The sequence below is a fragment of the Cornus florida genome, unplaced genomic scaffold (genome assembly GCF_030987335.1).
Source record: "Cornus florida cultivar Cherokee Brave unplaced genomic scaffold, ASM3098733v1 CherokeeBrave_3.0.0_Hap2_Chr03, whole genome shotgun sequence".
NCBI lineage: Eukaryota > Viridiplantae > Streptophyta > Magnoliopsida > Cornales > Cornaceae > Cornus > Cornus florida.
The window spans coordinates 53,069,791-53,088,309 of record NW_026775573.1 but is presented as its reverse complement, the minus strand read 5'-3'; the positions used below and the strand labels follow the sequence as shown (position 1 = coordinate 53,088,309).

The following is an 18,519-nucleotide window of genomic DNA, read 5'->3' as shown; positions in this document are numbered from 1 at the left end:
TAGGTGAGGTGAACAGATTGTGCAGAAAATTGAATCCGGAAATAATGGAGAGAGACGTTTCGTATGAAGATTTTATCCATATATATATATATATATATATATAACGTTGTGTTTGAAGATTTTATACATACATATATATATATATGTCGCATTCTCACTGGACTGGAATTTTTCCGCCACTTAATTTTAGTGTTGTATTATTATCAATGAATGTCATTATTTTATAGTTAATTTTTTTTTTGGTTTTTCCTGACCCAATAAGAATTATATATAAATATAAATATGAATAATACGTGCCTCGGGGACACATAAAGAGGCATTTTTGACCCAATGGGCTCATTTGGTTAGCATGAAGTAGGTAGAGAAGAAAAAAAACGGAAAAAAAAAAATTTAATTTTTAGGAATTTGGTTACCTGGAAAGGGAAAATTTTTGGAGAAGTGAGATTTCCACATCAATAAATTTTCCCAAAATATTTTTTCACAAAAAATACAAGAAAGTTAACTTTCTCGCACAAAACTGTCATTTTATTTCCAAAATTTCTATTATGCCCAGTTGTTTCTCCATTTTTTTTCACATAACAAATATAGTGGTTATTAAATTCAAATTTAAAAAATATTCCAACAATTATTATATATTGTGACACATAATTTGATTATATCCAATACATCGTTACCTAAAATTTGTGGAAATAAATTAAGAGTTGAAGGGTGGAATATTAAATAATATAACTTTTAATTTTTATCAATATCTCAATAGAAATATGAGAAGAGATTAATTTGAGTCATTATATTATTTATATGACATAACAATTTTACATGGATGGAAATCAATATAATATTTATTTTTTACTATCTACACAGTTTTGATTGAATAACGTTTTATACTGTGTAATTTTTGCACAGAAAAATTTGCATAGAAGTGGTTCATATTCATAAAAAATATGAAAGGGTACTGATAAATTATGTATAAACCATATAATTATTATGCATGAATTATAAAATATGTTACTTTTGCATGACAATTTTTATTCTAGAGTTGCCATTTAAGCATTTAATGTTTCTTCGAGGGGGCTTAAAAAAATATATATTTAATAATTCAATAAAATATGAGTATGTTATCATAAATGAACTATATTCTACATATAAATAGAAATAATTATTATTGAAAATACAAAATAAAAAAATCTGGCAACTAAAATGCAGTCGTCCTTAGTTTTTCTAATTTAAATATGAATATAAATAATAATAATAATTAATAATCCATTATTTTATGATAAAACATGAGTATGTTATGATAAGTGAATTATATTCTACATATAAATATAACTAATTATTATTGAAAACAGAAAATAAAAAGAATATGACAACTAAAATGTAGTCCTCCTTACTTTGTCTAATTTAAATATGAATATAAATAATAATAATTATTATTATTAATCCATTATTTTACTATTTAATTGCTAAAAATTAATATAAATAATTGGGTATAAAGATGATTCATCCAACACAAAATTAATTTATTTTTTAATATTTTAAATCATGAGGGTAGTTTTGGTAAGTAAATCATTTTCTTTTCCCTTTCATGCTATTCAAACTAATAAAATAATATTTTCTCTAACTTTCTTGAAATTTTTTCTTGCTAACCAAATGCATGCAAGAAACTTGATTTTTCTTTCTTTCACTTCACTTTCTTTCACTTTCACTTTCCATCATAAATCTCCGTCTAACCAAACGGACCCAATAAGAATTATATATAAATATAAATATGAACAACACGTGCCTCGGGGACACGTATGTATTTTTGTCTTAATCACGTGTCATTTTATAACAAGGTGACTCACTGACTCCACGACAATTTTCCCGGCGACACGACAAAGCCAGACAAGGCCCACTACGATTACAATAGATACCATTATCCTACCAAACACCAAACCTAAGACAGTAGATATCATACACATGCATAAGACACACCCACACTAAATATAATTAGATTTAAAGTACTTTTAGAAACTAAATAAATCTAATCACATGTTTTGCCCTATATCTCACGGTCTGCTTTGATTTGTCTTTGCGCTTTACGTATGCTTCGATCTGCAACCTTAAGGAAATAAACAATAGAATTGTGCTTTGATCTTCCACCCTATCCATTTTCGTTCAGATATCTATTCAATGAGATTAGACTAAACCGAATTGAGTGTCTGCCTAAGAGTGGAGACCAAGACCGTATATATATATTATCTGATAATATTCCTCCCATCAAGGAGTCTATCAGATTACCCATATCATGTGTAATCCGTATCATGATAGGTAATTGTACGTACTTTATATCTATATCTCAAGACACATGATCACATGCGATTAAGGTATTCCATAACCCAAACCATTATTAAGATCACATCTTTATAGGGTATTCGATAACTCATTATTTGGTCTCAATCGTCAATCCGAGTTTTCTTTAAATATCAAGATAAAATAATAATCAATGGAAGTCCAAAATTCTTACCTTCTCCCACTTGGGCAAACATTGATTATATAGAATAATTTTCACAAAATAAAATTTTCGGATTGGATAACTTTAGTAGCTACGGAAACTAAATATGATAAATAACTTAGTTCAAGATCCTGTCAAATAATAATACCAATGTGAACCACAGTGGTTTATGTACATATTTAATCATACATGACCATCCATGATCATAACATTAGCACCATTATTCACATGGATCTTCAACAAATATGGAATACATGGAAATAACATCCTTATGTGATTATTAATTATGCTATATACATATTTGGTCTAACTTTATGATTTTTCATAAAACCCCTTATGCTTCAAACCCGAAGCCTTTTATGTCTTTAAACCAAGACAACCACACCTTTCAACTTTATGTCTTCAATAACCTTATGACACGAGGCATGATAAAAATGTTGTCCAAAATATGGTCTAAGTATACCATATACTATAGTATTATTTATTTAAATATTATGAAAAAATATAATGCATATATATATATATATATATATATATATATATATATATAATTTCTTATAAAATATAGTTATATATAAGAAATAAAATAAAACTATACAAAAATAAAAGAACTTGATTATAAGTCGAGGCTAGAATTTGATTCTATATCCTTAAGACAGATTTGCCCCGCTATGTTGCTAATGAACTCAGTGGCGTCTATCTCCCAAGATACAACGACTTCTCTTCTTTTGGTAGTAGCACTACAAATTGAAGAAATGGGCGACTCGACTTGGTGTAATACTTTCTGACTGAAGTAGACTCGAACTCAGACTTGAACTCACAACCTAAGGTCTGATAATGCAAGAAGAGAGAAGAGGGGATAATTCAAAATAGGGGAAGAAGTATTCTGAATTGGAATGAATTACAAATGATCCCAAGGGAGGTTTATATAGGCAGCAAGGTGCCTTTTCGGATGGGTGCAACTACAGGTCATAATGGTTTAGAAAAAACTGGAAGGTGGTTTATTTTAAATTTAAATTTACGCACTGGTTCAGACCAGTCACACTCTTTCAAAAGAAAACCAATTTTAAATAAGCCCAACAAAAAATTAAAGTCGAAAGCCCAATTTCGTTTAATAAAAAATTAAATAGACTTTACAATCAAGGCCAATCCCAAGCTCGGACCGGGTTGGGCGCGTGTGTGGTAGATGGGTTGGACCTAAACTTACCTAGGTCTTTATCCTCTTAAAAACTTAGGTGCCCTTGGGCCCAAACCCAAATCCCAAACTTGGCTTATTTAAACTTTAATTAGTTTCAACATTTTTTCCATGTGGGACAAACATTTCCCACATTTTGCATACTCATTTAGGCTTATCAAATACCTCACTTTGGAGCTAATTTCTTATTCACCCAGAAACGGATTTGAAAAAATAAATATACCACGTTCATCTCCTTGCGGAGAGGAATGTGTTCGTCTATAGATTCGCAAAAAATTCTTAGCAGAATCTATTCCAAATTTCATCCAAAATTTCTATTTTGTATGCCCCGTTTCCAACAATCTCCCACATGAATAGAAATTGGCGTCAATTGCAAACGATGAAAATGCAGACACTAGTGAGAGTACCATTGGAAAGTTACTACATCAAGATAGGTAGTTTTTAGCCTTGAACCTTCCTTAGTGTAATACTATCGGATTTACTGGCTAACCAATGAACATGATGGCTTGAACAATAATATTTAAATAATTAATACTATGTTAAAAGCGGAATCTGTCTTAAGATTGTTGTCCAAAATATGGTCTAAGTATACCATATACCATAGTATTACGTATTTAAATATTATGCAACAATATAATAATTATATACATAATTATTAGTATAAAACAATAATGAGTATATATATATATATAATTTTTTATAAAATATAGTTATATATAAGAAATAAAATAAAACTATACAAAAATAAAAGAATCTGATTATAAGTTGAGGCTAGAATTTGATTATATATCCTTAAGACAGATTCGCCCGTTATGGTACTAACAGACTCAGTGACGTCTATCTCTCAAGATACAACGACTTTTTCTTTCTTCGGTAGTAGCACTGTAAACCGAAGAAATAGGCGACCCAACTCGGTGTAGTACTCTCTGACTGAAGTAGACTCAAACTCACACTTGAGCTCACAGACTAAGACTCGAACTCACGGACTAAGGTCTAATTATACAAGAAGAGAAAAGAGGAGAGAATTCAGAATAAGAGAAGAAATATTCTGAATTGGAATGAATTACAAATGATCCTAAGGGGGGTTTATAAAGGAAGCAAGGTGCCTTTTCGGATGGGTGCAATCATGGGTCATAATGATTCAGAAAAACTCAAAGATGGTTTATTTAAAATTGGTTTTCATTTGAAAGGGTGTGACTAGTCCGAACCAGTGCGTCAAAGGGTTGCACCTGGTTCGAACTAGTGTTTCAATTTGAATTTAAAATAAACCACCTTTTAGTTTTTTCTGAACCATTATGACCTATGGTTGCACCCATCCGAAAAGGCGCCTTGCTGCCTATATAATCCCCTATTGGGAAATTCCCAGAATGCATAATATACCTTTATATGCTAAAGGATTGGACAGTAGGGGATTTTAAATAACTTCTATATGGTTTAATGGATACTTTGATTTATTTAATTGTTTTAACAATTGAAATAAGTGTTTAAATGATTTTAATCATGACTAGGAGGATGTGTATAATTTAATTGAGATGTAGGTTAATTACTTGTGATGTAAGTTAACTATATACTATTTAAATTGTTATTATTGCTAAAATTTATGCAAGAAATATTTGTATGATTTATACCATGCTATTTCTATATAATTTTATGTATAATTTCATATATTGCATCAATTGTTGGATTATGGATTAACATCATTGTCAGGATATGGGGGTATATAATGGATGGATTAACTAATAAGTTAAGTCCTATTTATTCATGTCAAGCCACAAAACCAGTTCGATGACATGTCATTGAAAGAATATGTTGGATAGTTTACTTTTATGTTCTGGATAGGATTTATATATATGGATATATGCCATGATATGAGTTTGAGTCTTAGGATCAGTGGTTAGGGAGTATATATTACCTGTGATGTATAATTGGATATAGTGGATAGTTGTGTACCCTGGTAAATCATGGTACTCATGTCCACTGTATTTGTTTTTTGCATGTTGCTTACTACTCAAGTTGAGGCCGCCCTATAGTCCAGTGGCAGTCCTTTAGTGTATATCTATATATATACAGATTATGTAATTATTGTTGAGTTGAATAGGATGTATACATGTATCGGGTCTCTATTCGGAATGTAGTAGAGTAGAACTTATTCGTGGGCCTGACCCACTATTATTTTTCAGGTGTTCATCAGTTCCAGATTTAGAGTTTGTTCGTTCTGAGCAGAAACAGTCTTCATCACTCATCTACGTAGGATTCTTCTTTGCATTTCAGTCATTGGATTTGTTTTACTTCATTTATTTCAGTTGGGATTAGTAGGGGTCCACATTATAGATTCCCGTGTTGTAATCAAGATGGTTACTGGTATCAGATGTTTTGGATTTATTAATGGAGGATTAATTCTATTGGATTATTATTGGAGGATTTATTATTTAGTTTCTTTTCAGCTTATTTATTTGAAGATACCAAGAGGGGGGTGAATTGGTATCTTATGAGATTTCTGTAACTTTTTATCTTAAAGCACAGTGATGGAAACTCAAATGAAATGCTAAGATTGTCTCACACCAGATATACGAGGTAAAACCCCCAGTGTGGGGGAAACGTCCTTGGGGCTGTGAGACCCAACTCGTAAACCACTATGAATGAAAAAGAGTACACCAATTCTCAATCTCATTTACCAAACTCACATATAAGTCACTCCTGCACTCTCCCGTGTCCACAACACCCTGTGTTAGGACCACTCACCAATATCACAACAATCACTCAAACACTCCCCCTGTTCACAACAACCCAATGCTTAAACCAAGAGCTCACCAAATTACTCAACAAGAAAATATAATACAATGATGGTGTTCTCTCAAGTTTTACAAGATAAAAGTTAAATAGACATAAAACTTGAAAGATAGATTTCACAGCCCTTACATGATAAGCAATGCACACCGCTTCTGGATTTGATCATCTGTAAATTAGTCCAGTAAATAATCCTTCATGATTTGTCAAGACAAACACCCTTGTATTTTCTCCCAAACTCACTGTTGCTCACTATTGAACCCACTAAGTTTATCAGCTTCAAAGCTTCAACCGAAGATGGTGCTCGTTTAAACGGAGATGGACTGAAACTCGCTTGAAACTGCTTCTTTGGAGTGAACTGCACCGGACCAAAAGTAGGAACTTTATGAAGTTCACTGAAACAATTTAGACTCTGCCACTTGCTGGGTATGACTAAAACTCACTGGTAGTTGGAGCTTATGATTTGTTCACCGGAACTTGACTACAAACTTAGAGATTTGCTAGACTGGTACGCTATTATCTGGGCTCGCTGGACTAAGTGTGTCTATCACCGGAATGATGGAAACGGTTCTGAATGTCACCAGAATGAGGTCTTCATGTTGATAGAGATTTCGGCTCACTGGTGTGGACGTTGTAGCTCTCTAGCGTCGTCACTGTGGCTCTCCGGTGATGGGTTCTTCAATGGAGCTTCGGTCAAAATGGGTCTTCACTGTTGCTCCGATTTAGACTACAATCAGGCTCACTCTTTTGATGTTCATCTTCAAGCTCTTTGAAATAGTCTATATTCAGTTTTTGAGAGCTCACTCTAACAGATGCACACCTGATCTGTATATATATCTCTGAACTATGAAGCCGTTAGAGAGAGAAAGCACCAGCTTCTTACAGCCACACAAAAGCTATCCAAGCAATGAATTAATCACAGCCCTTAACTTCAAATGAAAGCTAACCAGATAACTTATGGTCGTTGGATCACTCTAGTTAGCAGATCATATACTCTTATATAATAAGCTTCATTTAAGCACAGCTAGCAAACATTCCATGTCTTGGATATTGAAGTATGTGGAATTAATGGACATAGAAGACACTTGGTTATCCTTGTAATACATCTGCATACACGCACATGGACTAAAAGAAATATTGAAACAATTGTTAATGCACACCTGATAATGACATATAAATATAACTAAAATAATACCCAGCAATACTTAAGATAAAAATGAGATGTCCAGTAAAATTGATTTTACATTAAATGAGTAAACATGATAGACCTATGGATCAACAATCTCCCCCTTTTGCCTTTTAATGTCAAAAATCAATATACAATGCATATAAGAAATATAAGGCAAATAGTGACCAATTATTACTCTAATACACTCCACACTAACTCTAGCTGCCATATTTCAGGCACTCTCGGTCTATTTTCTCCCCCTTTTTGACCAAAAAAGTCAAAAGGCAAGGAATAAACCATGAACATTTTTACTAGAGATAGGGGGCATGAATGCCCAATGCAGCTCGTAGGGTGGCAAACCTAGCTGCAGGTAATGGTTTGGTCATAATATCCGCCAATTGGACATTAGTTATGACATACGCCATCTTAATATATCCTTTTTGCATATTATCTTGTAAGAAATGATATTTGATGTCAATATGCTTGTTGCGACAGTGAAGTGTTTGATTTTTGCTAATGGCAATAGCACTTTAATTGTCACACAAGATGGTGGTAGGATTGGTAAAAGTTATTCCTAAATCAGTCAAGGTGGACCTCATCCACAGTGCTTGGGAGTATACCTGAGCAGCTGAGATAAACTCAGCTTCTGAAGTAGATAGAGCAATACTATCTTGTTTCTTGCTTAACCAAGAAGCCAAATTGTTTCCCAACAAATAACAACACCCAGAAGTGCTTTTCCTATCAGGTAATGACCCTCCCCAGTCGGCATCAGAATAAGCAAGAATATCAAGGTTTGGTGAAGCTGTATAATGCAGTCCATAATTAAGTGTCCCTTTGATATATCGCATTATTCTTTTAGCAGCAACTAAATGAGATGGTTTAGGAGCACTTTGAAATCTAGCAACTAAACCAACAACATGCATGATATCAAGTCTAAAAGCAGTTAAGTACAACAAGCTACCTATGATAGACCTATAAAGAGTAGAATTCACTGTTTCACTAGTGCATTCTGTGGTTAATTTAGTGGATGTGCACATAGGTGTAGTCACGGGTTTACAATCATGCATATTAAATTTTATTAGGAGTTCCTTAACATACTTTTCTTGGGAAATGAATATGCCTTTCTTAGATTGACAGATTTGAAGGCCTAAAAAATACTTTAGGGTGCCGAGCATAAACATTTCAAACTTGGTTTTCATAAGATCAGCAAAGTGTGTAGTTAAGCTAGTATTTGAGCCACAAAACATGATATCATCAACATAAATCTGTAAAATAAGAAAGTTTGAGTTGAAAAGTTTTACATATAGTGTGCGATCTACTTTACCTCTCGTGAACCCTTGTTCAATGAGAAATGAGTGAAGCTTATCATACCAGGCTCGAGGTGCTTGCTTGAGACCATAAAGAGCTTTCCTAAGTTTGTAGACATATTGTGGATGCACTGAATTTTCAAATCTTTCAGGCTGCTCAATGTACACTTCTTCATGAAGATCACCATTTAAGAAAGCTGATTTTACATCCATCTGATAGACCATGACTTTTTTGTAGCAAGCAAATGAGAGAAGCATTCTAATGGATTCTAGTCATGCCACTAGAGCAAAAGTTTCATCATAATCAAGTCCAGCTATTTGAGCAAAATCTTTGCAAACTAATCTTACTTTGTTTTTAGTCACAATGCCCTTCTCATCTAACTTGTTTCTAAAGATCCATTTTGAGCCAATAACATTCTTGTGATTTGGTCTAGGAATAAGGATCCAAGTGTCATTTTTCTCAATCTGTTCTAGCTCTTCTTTCATAGCAATGATCCAGTCTTTTTCATCCTTGGCGTCTTGGTAGTGTTTCGGCTCAATAGAGGACAACATAGCTATATGACTATACTCATCTATCTCAAGTATTTCAACGACATTCTTCTTAGATCTGGTCATGACACTTGTATCTTTGTCACCAATGATGTTGTGTTGTTGCATATACTTTTGAAGAGTGGGATACAAAGTTTCTCTTTTATCTTGCTTAATCTCTGTTGAAGTGCTAACACCATAATTTTCCAAACTAGGTTACTTTGCTATAGTGAAGATCTTATCGTCTTCATCTACTTTGACATCACCCCCTTCATCAATCTTTACATGAATTGATTCCACCATCTTCTTTGTTCTCAAGTTGTAGCATCTGTAAGTTTTGTTCTTTGTGGAATAACCTAGAAAAATTTCTTCATCTGACTTGGCATTAAATTTTCCAAGATTGTCAAGATGATTGAGAATGTAGCACTTGCTTCCAAAGACTTTGAAGTAATGAACTATTGCAGGCCTTCCATACCACAACTCAAAGGGAGTTTTTGTAGATTTTGGTCTCAAAAGTACTATGTTGATGATATAAACAGATGTGTTTGTAGCTTCAGCCCAGAAGCCTTTTGAAAGTCCTCTTTCCAACATTAAAGTCTTGCCCATTTCTTGAACGGTCCTGTTCTTTCTTTCAATAACCCCATTTTGTTGTGGAGTAGCAACTGCTGAGAATTCTTTCTTTATGCCTTTTGAATCACAAAAAGCCTCAAACTCATTCATTGTGAATTCAGTGCCAAAGTCTGATCTTAGTCTTTTGACCCTGCAATTTTTCTCATTTTCTACAATGTTGACAAACTTGATAAAATGGTTAATAGCATTAGATTTTTCTTTTAGAAAATATATCCATGTCATTCTACTAAAGTCATCAATAAGAAGCATGAAATATCTACTTCCACCTATGCTTGTGGTCCCAGTAAGCCCACATAAATCTATATGTACAATCTCAAGTGGTTGTGAAGTATTAATTTCTTTAGATTTAAATGAAACTTTAGTTTGTTTACCAAATTGACATGTTTTGCATACATGATTTTCATCAAATTTTAACTCAGGTAAGCCTCTAGCAGCTTTATACTTGACTATATTCATGATATTCTTAGCATGCACATAACCAAGCCTTTTATACCATAAAATGCCATCTTCAGATTTAGACAAATTGCACACATTTAAAGATGTGTCCTCAGCAATGGTGTAAACATTTGTAGGGGATTTACTTGCAGAAAATAAAGCTTTTCCAGATTGTTCATCAATGACTTTACAGTCATTCTTATCAAAGCATACCATACATCCAGTGTCACACAATTGACTAACATTTAGCAAATTATGTTTAAGGCCCTCAACATATAAAACATCTTTAATTTTAGGGATGTCAACAGTTTTAGATATGATTCATTTTCCCACAATTTTGGCCTTTTTGTTATTTCCAAAGACAACTGTGCCACCATCATACTTTTCAATTTTTTCAAATTTTGACATGTCACCTGTCATGTGTCTAGAGCATCCACTATCAACATACCATTTATTGCTAATATTGCATGTTTTAAAAGCAGTGTAAATTAGAAGACTAACTGCATTTTATTTCTTAGGTATCCACATCATTCTAGTTTTCACAAATGACTTGTTTATCTTTGATACACTATCATGCTTCAATTCAGATTTCTTTACATATGCAAGTTTAGCTTTAGAATTTCTATTTGCATATGATGCAAAATCTAAGTGATCATGTTTTAAATTGAAGTAAGTGGACTGAAGTAATTCGTACTTGGGTCTACATGCACTGACTGTAATAGGATAAGCAGCATAAATTTTACCACTTTCAGATTTAACAAAGATAGAATGTGATGAGGTTTTTTTTACTTTTTCATGTGAATTTAGATCATAGCCAATACCTATCCTTCCAATTTGCTTAGTTGAGTTAGTCCAAATTTCAACTATCTTTTAGGACCTTTCTTCTAATGCCATAGCCAATTCCTCTTTACATCTTTTAGTGCTCCATTTTGTATCACTTATCCTGTCTTTGGTACACTGACACACAATTAAGGAAATGGAACAGAAAAGAGAGAGTTTTACCTTAATGTGTTTCATGAGTAGATCTTTAGTTGTTTCTAACTTATGGCTGATCAGCTTCAATTCTTTCTTCTGTGAATTACATTTCCTTGCAAGCCTTTCACATTCAGCAAGTGATCGGTTGATCAATTAAACATCAACCTTCGCAATAGCACGAATCATTGTAAAATAGGGCTATTAGTCGAGTAGGTCGAACCACTGGGACTGCGCTAGTCTTAAGGCAACCTAAGTATCTAAAGTCATTTTAGAGTGATGAGGGGTTTATAAAGGGTTTGTGTGTTTGTCACTAAACTAGGAATTCAAAGATACATTAACAATAAAATTGTAAGAAATTTAGAAAGATAGATCTAGGTAGAGAAGACTAAGGAGATGAATTCACACTACACCCTAAGTACATGCTAGATTAAGTCTAAATTGGGGATAAACACTATAGAAGTAATGATCAAGAATTATGTAGCAACACATAGTTGCTTCATAACCAATAAAAAGTTCATGAGATTAAAACAAGAATGGTCTATCAAAAGACAACACATTTGGACTACCTAGACTAGGGTGTAGTATCAAATACATTAACTTAAGCAAAAGACCATCAAGCATTCAATCAAATGATGAAGCACATGAAGGTAAAAATCAAGCATAGTCCATCAAAGGAGGTACCTAAGCAATTGAATATCAAGTTTCAAAATCAACATGCCTTGAAAACCATTCATAGTTAATATCTTCATTGTCACTATGAAAATAAAAGCAATAAGACTAATGTAAGAATCATCAAGACAAGCTAAAGAACTCACATCAATCATTTAAACATGAATATTCATTACAAGAAGTAATAATCTCTTAAACTATGAAAAGACCAAAGTTTATACATTATAATCCCCAAAATAGAACCTAATCTAGAACATGAACAAAAGGGGAGGCTTCATCACCTCCCTAGATGGAGTTTAGTTACCCATGAGTGAGCTAGAAGAAGGAAGAAGCATGGATGGACAAGCCATTTTCGAGCTCCCTTCTTTAGGCTTCAAGAACACCTTCCTTGCTCTCTTCTCTCTCCTCTAATCTTGTAGAATGAAGGATAATGATTTTGTGTGGTCCTCTCTCTCTCTTATCAAGCTCAAGTCAAGGCTCTCTCTCCTCCAAGGAACACCTCCAACCACTTCATAAAGAAGGAAGATGGCATTGAGGAAACCAATGTGCAAGTGGCTAAAATTGAGCCATTTCCGAGTGCAATTTGCCAGAATTTTGAGCACTCGAAGGGTGGTCTCGAGCACTCTAAATTAGTGTAATGAGCAACATGCATTTCTTGCCCATCTCTGACCCACTGTGGAAGAATGACCATAACTTTGTGCTCCAAACTCCGAATGATGATCTGTTTGAAGATTTGGAGAGCTGATTCAGAGCTTTAAAAACTTCATGTTTTGATGAAGACCCAATTCTCAAGTCTGATTGGTCGAAAATGGGGAGAAAGGCAGTACTTCAGTGCTGCCAGGCAGTTCTGCGCATCTCTGTTAAGAAGATCATAACTCTCTGCTCCGAACTCCGAATGACAAACCGCTTAAAGATTTGGAAAGATGATTCAGAGCTCTAAATCTTTCATGTTATGATGGAAGTCCAGTTCTTGAGTTTTCTAGGTCGAAAATGGCAACAAAAGTCAGGTTCTACTGTTGCCAGAATTTCAGAATTGGCACCCTTTTTGTTCAAAATTCCACAAGGCATCATTTTTGCTTCCTTTTTGCACTTTAACCTGAAAATGTACAAAAACATGCAAATGGAGTTAATCTACATAAAATAATCAATTAATGGACTTTGTTAATGTAATTTAGGGCGCTTGAATATACAGTATTCAGCGCTCATCAGCAAGGACTTCATCATGATCATCTTTTTCATCTTCATTTACCTCTTCATTAATTTGAAATAAGGGAGGCTAATGAATAGCCATGAATAGACAGGTTCCTTCATCCCCTGAAACTATTTTTTTTTCTTCTTCTTCAGAGCTTGATTCCCAACCAGTGAGGAACGCCTTCTTCTTGCCTTTGTTTCTGTTGTTGAAAGTTTCTGGTTTTCTATAAGTTTGAGCCCTTATGTTACTTGGACAACTTACAATAAAGTGACCAAATTTTCCACATCCAAAACTCTGACCCTATGACTGTCCTCTTTTCTTGAACTTGAACTTCTTGAATTTCTTAGCTAGATAGGCTACTTCATCATCAAATAAGTCACCATAAGATATTTGAACTTCTTATTCCACAGTTTCCTTAGCCTTTAGAGCAGCTTCTTTTCTATATTGAGTCTGAACACCAATCCTCATCTCATAGGCAGTCAAGGAGGCTTGCAAATCATCAATAGTCATTTTGGATATGTCCTTATCTTCAAGAATAGTCACTTTTGGATTGAATCTAGGTGTTAGTGACCTGAGTATCATTTTGCACACTTCTGAGTCCTTCATGTCTTCACCAAGAGCTCTAATATTGTTGATAATCGTATTAATTCTAAACATGTACTCTACCACATTTTCCCTCTTTTCCATTTTGGATCATTCGTATTGAACCTTAAGAAGTGGAATCTTGTTCTCCTTAATAATATTGTTTCCCTCATGAGCAGCTCTTAAAGAATCCCATATTTCTTTTGCAGCTTTATAATTTTTCACTCTAGTGAACTCCTGTTGCTTTAATGCACAATACAGATCATACTTCGCTCTGCCATCATTTGATAAAGCTGTTCTGTCTACGGTTGAGGGGTTATTGGGATCGAGCACAACAATTCCTATTATAGCAGCTTGCCAAACCTCATAGGCTTGAGACATTAAAAATGCCTCCATCATAATCTTCCATGAGTCATAGTCTGTCTCATCAAATCCTAGAGCTTTGTTAATAGCCTGACCTTTATCTGCTATGATTTATGACCTTTTTTACAGGTGGTGAAACCTGACACAAGTAGACCCTGCTCTGATACCAATTGAAGATACCCAAAGGGGGGTGAATTGGAATCTTATAAGATTTCTGTAACTTTTTATCTTAAAGCACAGTGATGGAAACTCAAATGAAATGCTAAGATTGTCTCACACCAGATATACGAGGTAAAACCCCCAGTGTGGGGGAAACATCTTCGGGGCTGTGAAACCTAAATCGTAAACCACTATGAATAAAAAAGAGTACATCAACTCTCAATCTCACTCACCAAACTCACATACAAGCCACTCTTGCACTCTCCCGTGTCCACAACACCCTATGTTAGGACCACTCACCAATCTCACAACAATCACTCCAGCACTTCCCATGTTCACAGTAACCCAATGCTTGAACCAAGAGCTCACCAAATTACTCAACAAGAAAATATAATACAATGATGGTGTTCTCTCAAGTTTTACAAGATAAAAGTTAAATAGACATAAAACTTGAAAGATAGATTTCACAGCCCTTACATGATAAGCAATGCACACCACTTCTGGATTTGATCATCTGTAAATTAGTCCAGTAAATAATCCTTTTGATTTGTTAAGAAAAACACCCTTGTATTTTCTCCCAAACTCACTGTTGCTCACTATTGAACCTACTAAGTTTATCAATTTCAAAGCTTCAAAGCTTTGACCGAAGATGGTGCTCGTTTGAACGGAGATGGACTGAAACTTGCTTGAAACTGCTTCTGTAGAGTAAACTACACCGGACCGGATATAGGAACTTTGTGAAGTTCGCCAGAACAATTTAGATTATGCCACTTGCTAGGTACGACTGAAACTCACTAGTGGTTGGAGCTTGTGATTTGTTCACTGGAACTTGACTACAAACTTAGAGATTTGCCGAACTGGTACGCTGTTATCTGGTATCACTGGACTGAGTGTGTCTATCACCGGAATAATGGAAACGGTTTTGAATGTCACCAGAATGAGGTCTTCACGCTGATAGAGATTTTGGCTCGCTGGTGTGAACGCTGTAGCTCTTCGGTGTTGTCACTGTGGCTCTCCGGTGATGGGTTCTTTAATAGAGCTTCGGTCAAAATGGGTCTTCACCGTTGCTCCGATTTAGACTACAATCAGGCTCACTCTTTTGATGTTCGTCTTCAAGCTCTTTGAAAATAGTCTATAATCAGTTTTTGAGAGCTCACTCTAACAGATGCACACCTGATCTGTATATATATCTCTGAACTATGAAGCCGTTAAAGAGAGAAAGCACCAGCTTATTACAGCCACACAAAAGCTATCCAAGCAATGAATTAATCATAGCCCTTGACTTCAAATAAAAGCTGACCAAATAACTTATGGCCGTTAGATTCTTTAGTTAACAAATCATATACTCTTATATAATAAGCTTCATTTAACAACAGCTAGCAAACATTCTATGTCCTGGATATTGAAGTATGTGGAATTAATGGATATAAAAGACACTTGGTTATCCTTGCAATACATTTGCATACACGCACATGGACTAAAAGAAATAGTGAAACAATTGTTAGTGCACACCTGATAATAACATATAAATATAGCTAAAATAATACCCAACAATACTTAAGATAAAAACGAGATGTTAGTAAAACTGATTTTACATTAAATGAGCAAACATGATAGACCTATGGATCAACATTATTTATTTTTTTTTATCTTTTGTATTCTATGCTTGTTTATTACCTAATTGTTTTGATATTTCCCTCGGTTTTGTGTGCGGAATTGATTGACGCATGTTCCGGAATCGAGGGACATCACACATGAATGAAATCGTGCATTTTAAAAATTAATATTCACATGCTATACAATTCTGTTAATTTACCCAAACATGCTCATCATCATCATCATCTTCATCATCATGTATATATGCATATTCTCAAGAAAACAACTTAAACACATAGCATGTTTTTCAACAATTTGCCTTCACATACACTAGTAACACCATCTTTACACATAATTTCATCACATAGCACATATATCATGCTTGACAAGAATCAAAACATGGAAACTCAAAAAGAAGGCAAAACAAAATACTTTAAACATCCCTACCGCACAAGTAACTCGGAGCTTTTAGATCCCGAACTTGAATCTTACCAAATGCATGCAAAACCGGTGTCAAAACGTATCCCTCATCGAGTAGAACAACTTTGTCTCCTTGGGCTTCTCTCAAATCTCACCCTAAGGCTTCCAAAATATGGATTGAAACTTTGGTGTATATAGATGTATAACGAGAGAGAGAGAGAGAGAGAGCAAATGTAAAGAGACAGAAAGAGAGAGTTAGCTAAAATTGAGAAGAAGAATGGGGTGCCAAACTTAAAAATGAATGTGTGGCCTTTATTTGGCTACTTGTCAAATGGTGGTTCTTTGTTGCTAAAGTTACCCACATGCTTTTTCATGTGCCATTGCAAAAACAACTAAGCCCTCCAAAATATCTTCTCCCATTGACCACATACATATACACCCATATATATAAATAAATGTATGAAATAACATAATAAATAATTAAGTGGTAATATTTGGGGCCCACTTAGCGCATAAATTGAGGTATTAAAAATAATAAAAATACCAAAAAATTAGAAAAAATCTAGGACATTACATAGACGCTGACTTAGCTTCCATGTGGTTGCCATTTTCGGCAAAATCTTGGTCTTCATAAACAAGATCTTCCACGTCTTCATTAAGATCTTCATGTATGCTGGAACGATCATGATTTTCAGTAATAAAGGTTAGTGACTCGTTTAAAATAGTTGTCTCAACTGTGTAAGAGATTGGTGTGAAATTTTGGTAAGTAAAATATGCTCGTTCACCATGGAAAACGTGTGGATCTTGAAAGGAGACTTACTTCTAATTTTCAGCTCAATTTGCTGCAACAAAATCATGATTGATGAGTGCTGAAAAGTGCCCATTTAAACCCCTTAAGCTTAGGTATTCTAGGACCTTTATCTCTCTTACTTTCCCATTATAGACTAATTTCGTGTTATTGCCCTTTTCAGGCACTTATCCCCAAAATAAGTTAATTCAGCCAAATCAGAGCCTAAAAGAAGCAATCTCAAGTTGAATGGAAGAAAAAAACAAAGTGGAAACAGAATGAAACAAAATGTGGGAAATCAACAAGTTCGATTGATCCAACATTCCTTTGATTGATCAGAGAAAGATCGATCTAGACATTTCAAGATGGATCTAAGCCTTTGTCTTTATCCAAAAGATCTCATCATCTTCGATAGATCCAACCTTTCTTCGATCGATCGAAAATATTCGATCCTATCCTCACCTACCACTTTTGTCTCTTCCCCAAAATATCTCAAAGATTTGTCTTTATTTAAAAAGGCGTCGCCAAGGATGATCGATCTCTGCAGTATTCGATGGATCTCAGCAATGTTCGATCGATCTCAAGACAGTTCGATCGATCGAACCTCCTCAAGTCCGAAAAAAATAAGTTCCAGCTCATTAAAAGTTGGCTCATGGTGCAATCGATTTAAGGACCATAGTGCACGAATCCAGGCCATTGGGTGTGACACTTGAGCCTCCTAAATAAGGATTTTGAGCCTCTTTTACATCATATACCATCATAACTCATAGGAGAGAATATATCTCATATCTTAGAGAGGACGCTAGAGACTAGAGAGTGAGCTTTTACACATCTTTGGGAGTTCTTCCATTCTTCTAGGGTTTCCTTCAAGAAGGAAGTCAATTTCTACCATGGAAATAGCCCTTGAGGGTTGGAGGACTACTTTAATGAGTGGCTAAATATCTTATTGGGGCTAGAGTTAGCCCTAAGCATGCCTTCTAGACTCTAATGCTTTGTATTTTGAGGGGATTTATGTTGTAATCTTGTATTGACATTTATTTTACATATGAATCTTGTTTATTCAATGATTTGTGTGGTTTAATACTTCCAATTAATCATTTCATTCTATCCATATGTCTATGTATGCTAGAATAGATGTTCATGTGTTTATCTTTAGTTTTTGTGTTATTGATGCATGTCTATGTGTGTTGATGCTATAGATCTAGAGATTATCAAGGTATAGTGCTTAATAGAAT

General features: G+C 34.4%; 1 protein-coding gene and 1 long non-coding RNA gene across 2 annotated transcripts; both read right to left on the bottom strand.

The window, feature by feature from the left end:
* Positions 1-9,221: 9,221 nt before the first annotated feature.
* LOC132301612 (uncharacterized mitochondrial protein AtMg00820-like) lies at positions 9,222-9,605 on the bottom strand. The gene has a single exon (XM_059798852.1). It carries the CDS (start codon positions 9,603-9,605, stop codon positions 9,222-9,224), a length of 384 nt encoding a protein of 127 aa, XP_059654835.1.
* Positions 9,606-14,959: 5,354 nt separating this feature from the next.
* On the bottom strand, positions 14,960-16,758 carry LOC132300540 (uncharacterized). The gene is made up of 2 exons (XR_009480485.1): positions 16,525-16,758; positions 14,960-15,776 (listed from the first exon to the last, which is right to left on the bottom strand). It is a non-coding gene; the product is annotated as an uncharacterized LOC132300540 (long non-coding RNA).
* Between the last annotated feature and the right edge of the window lie 1,761 nt (positions 16,759-18,519).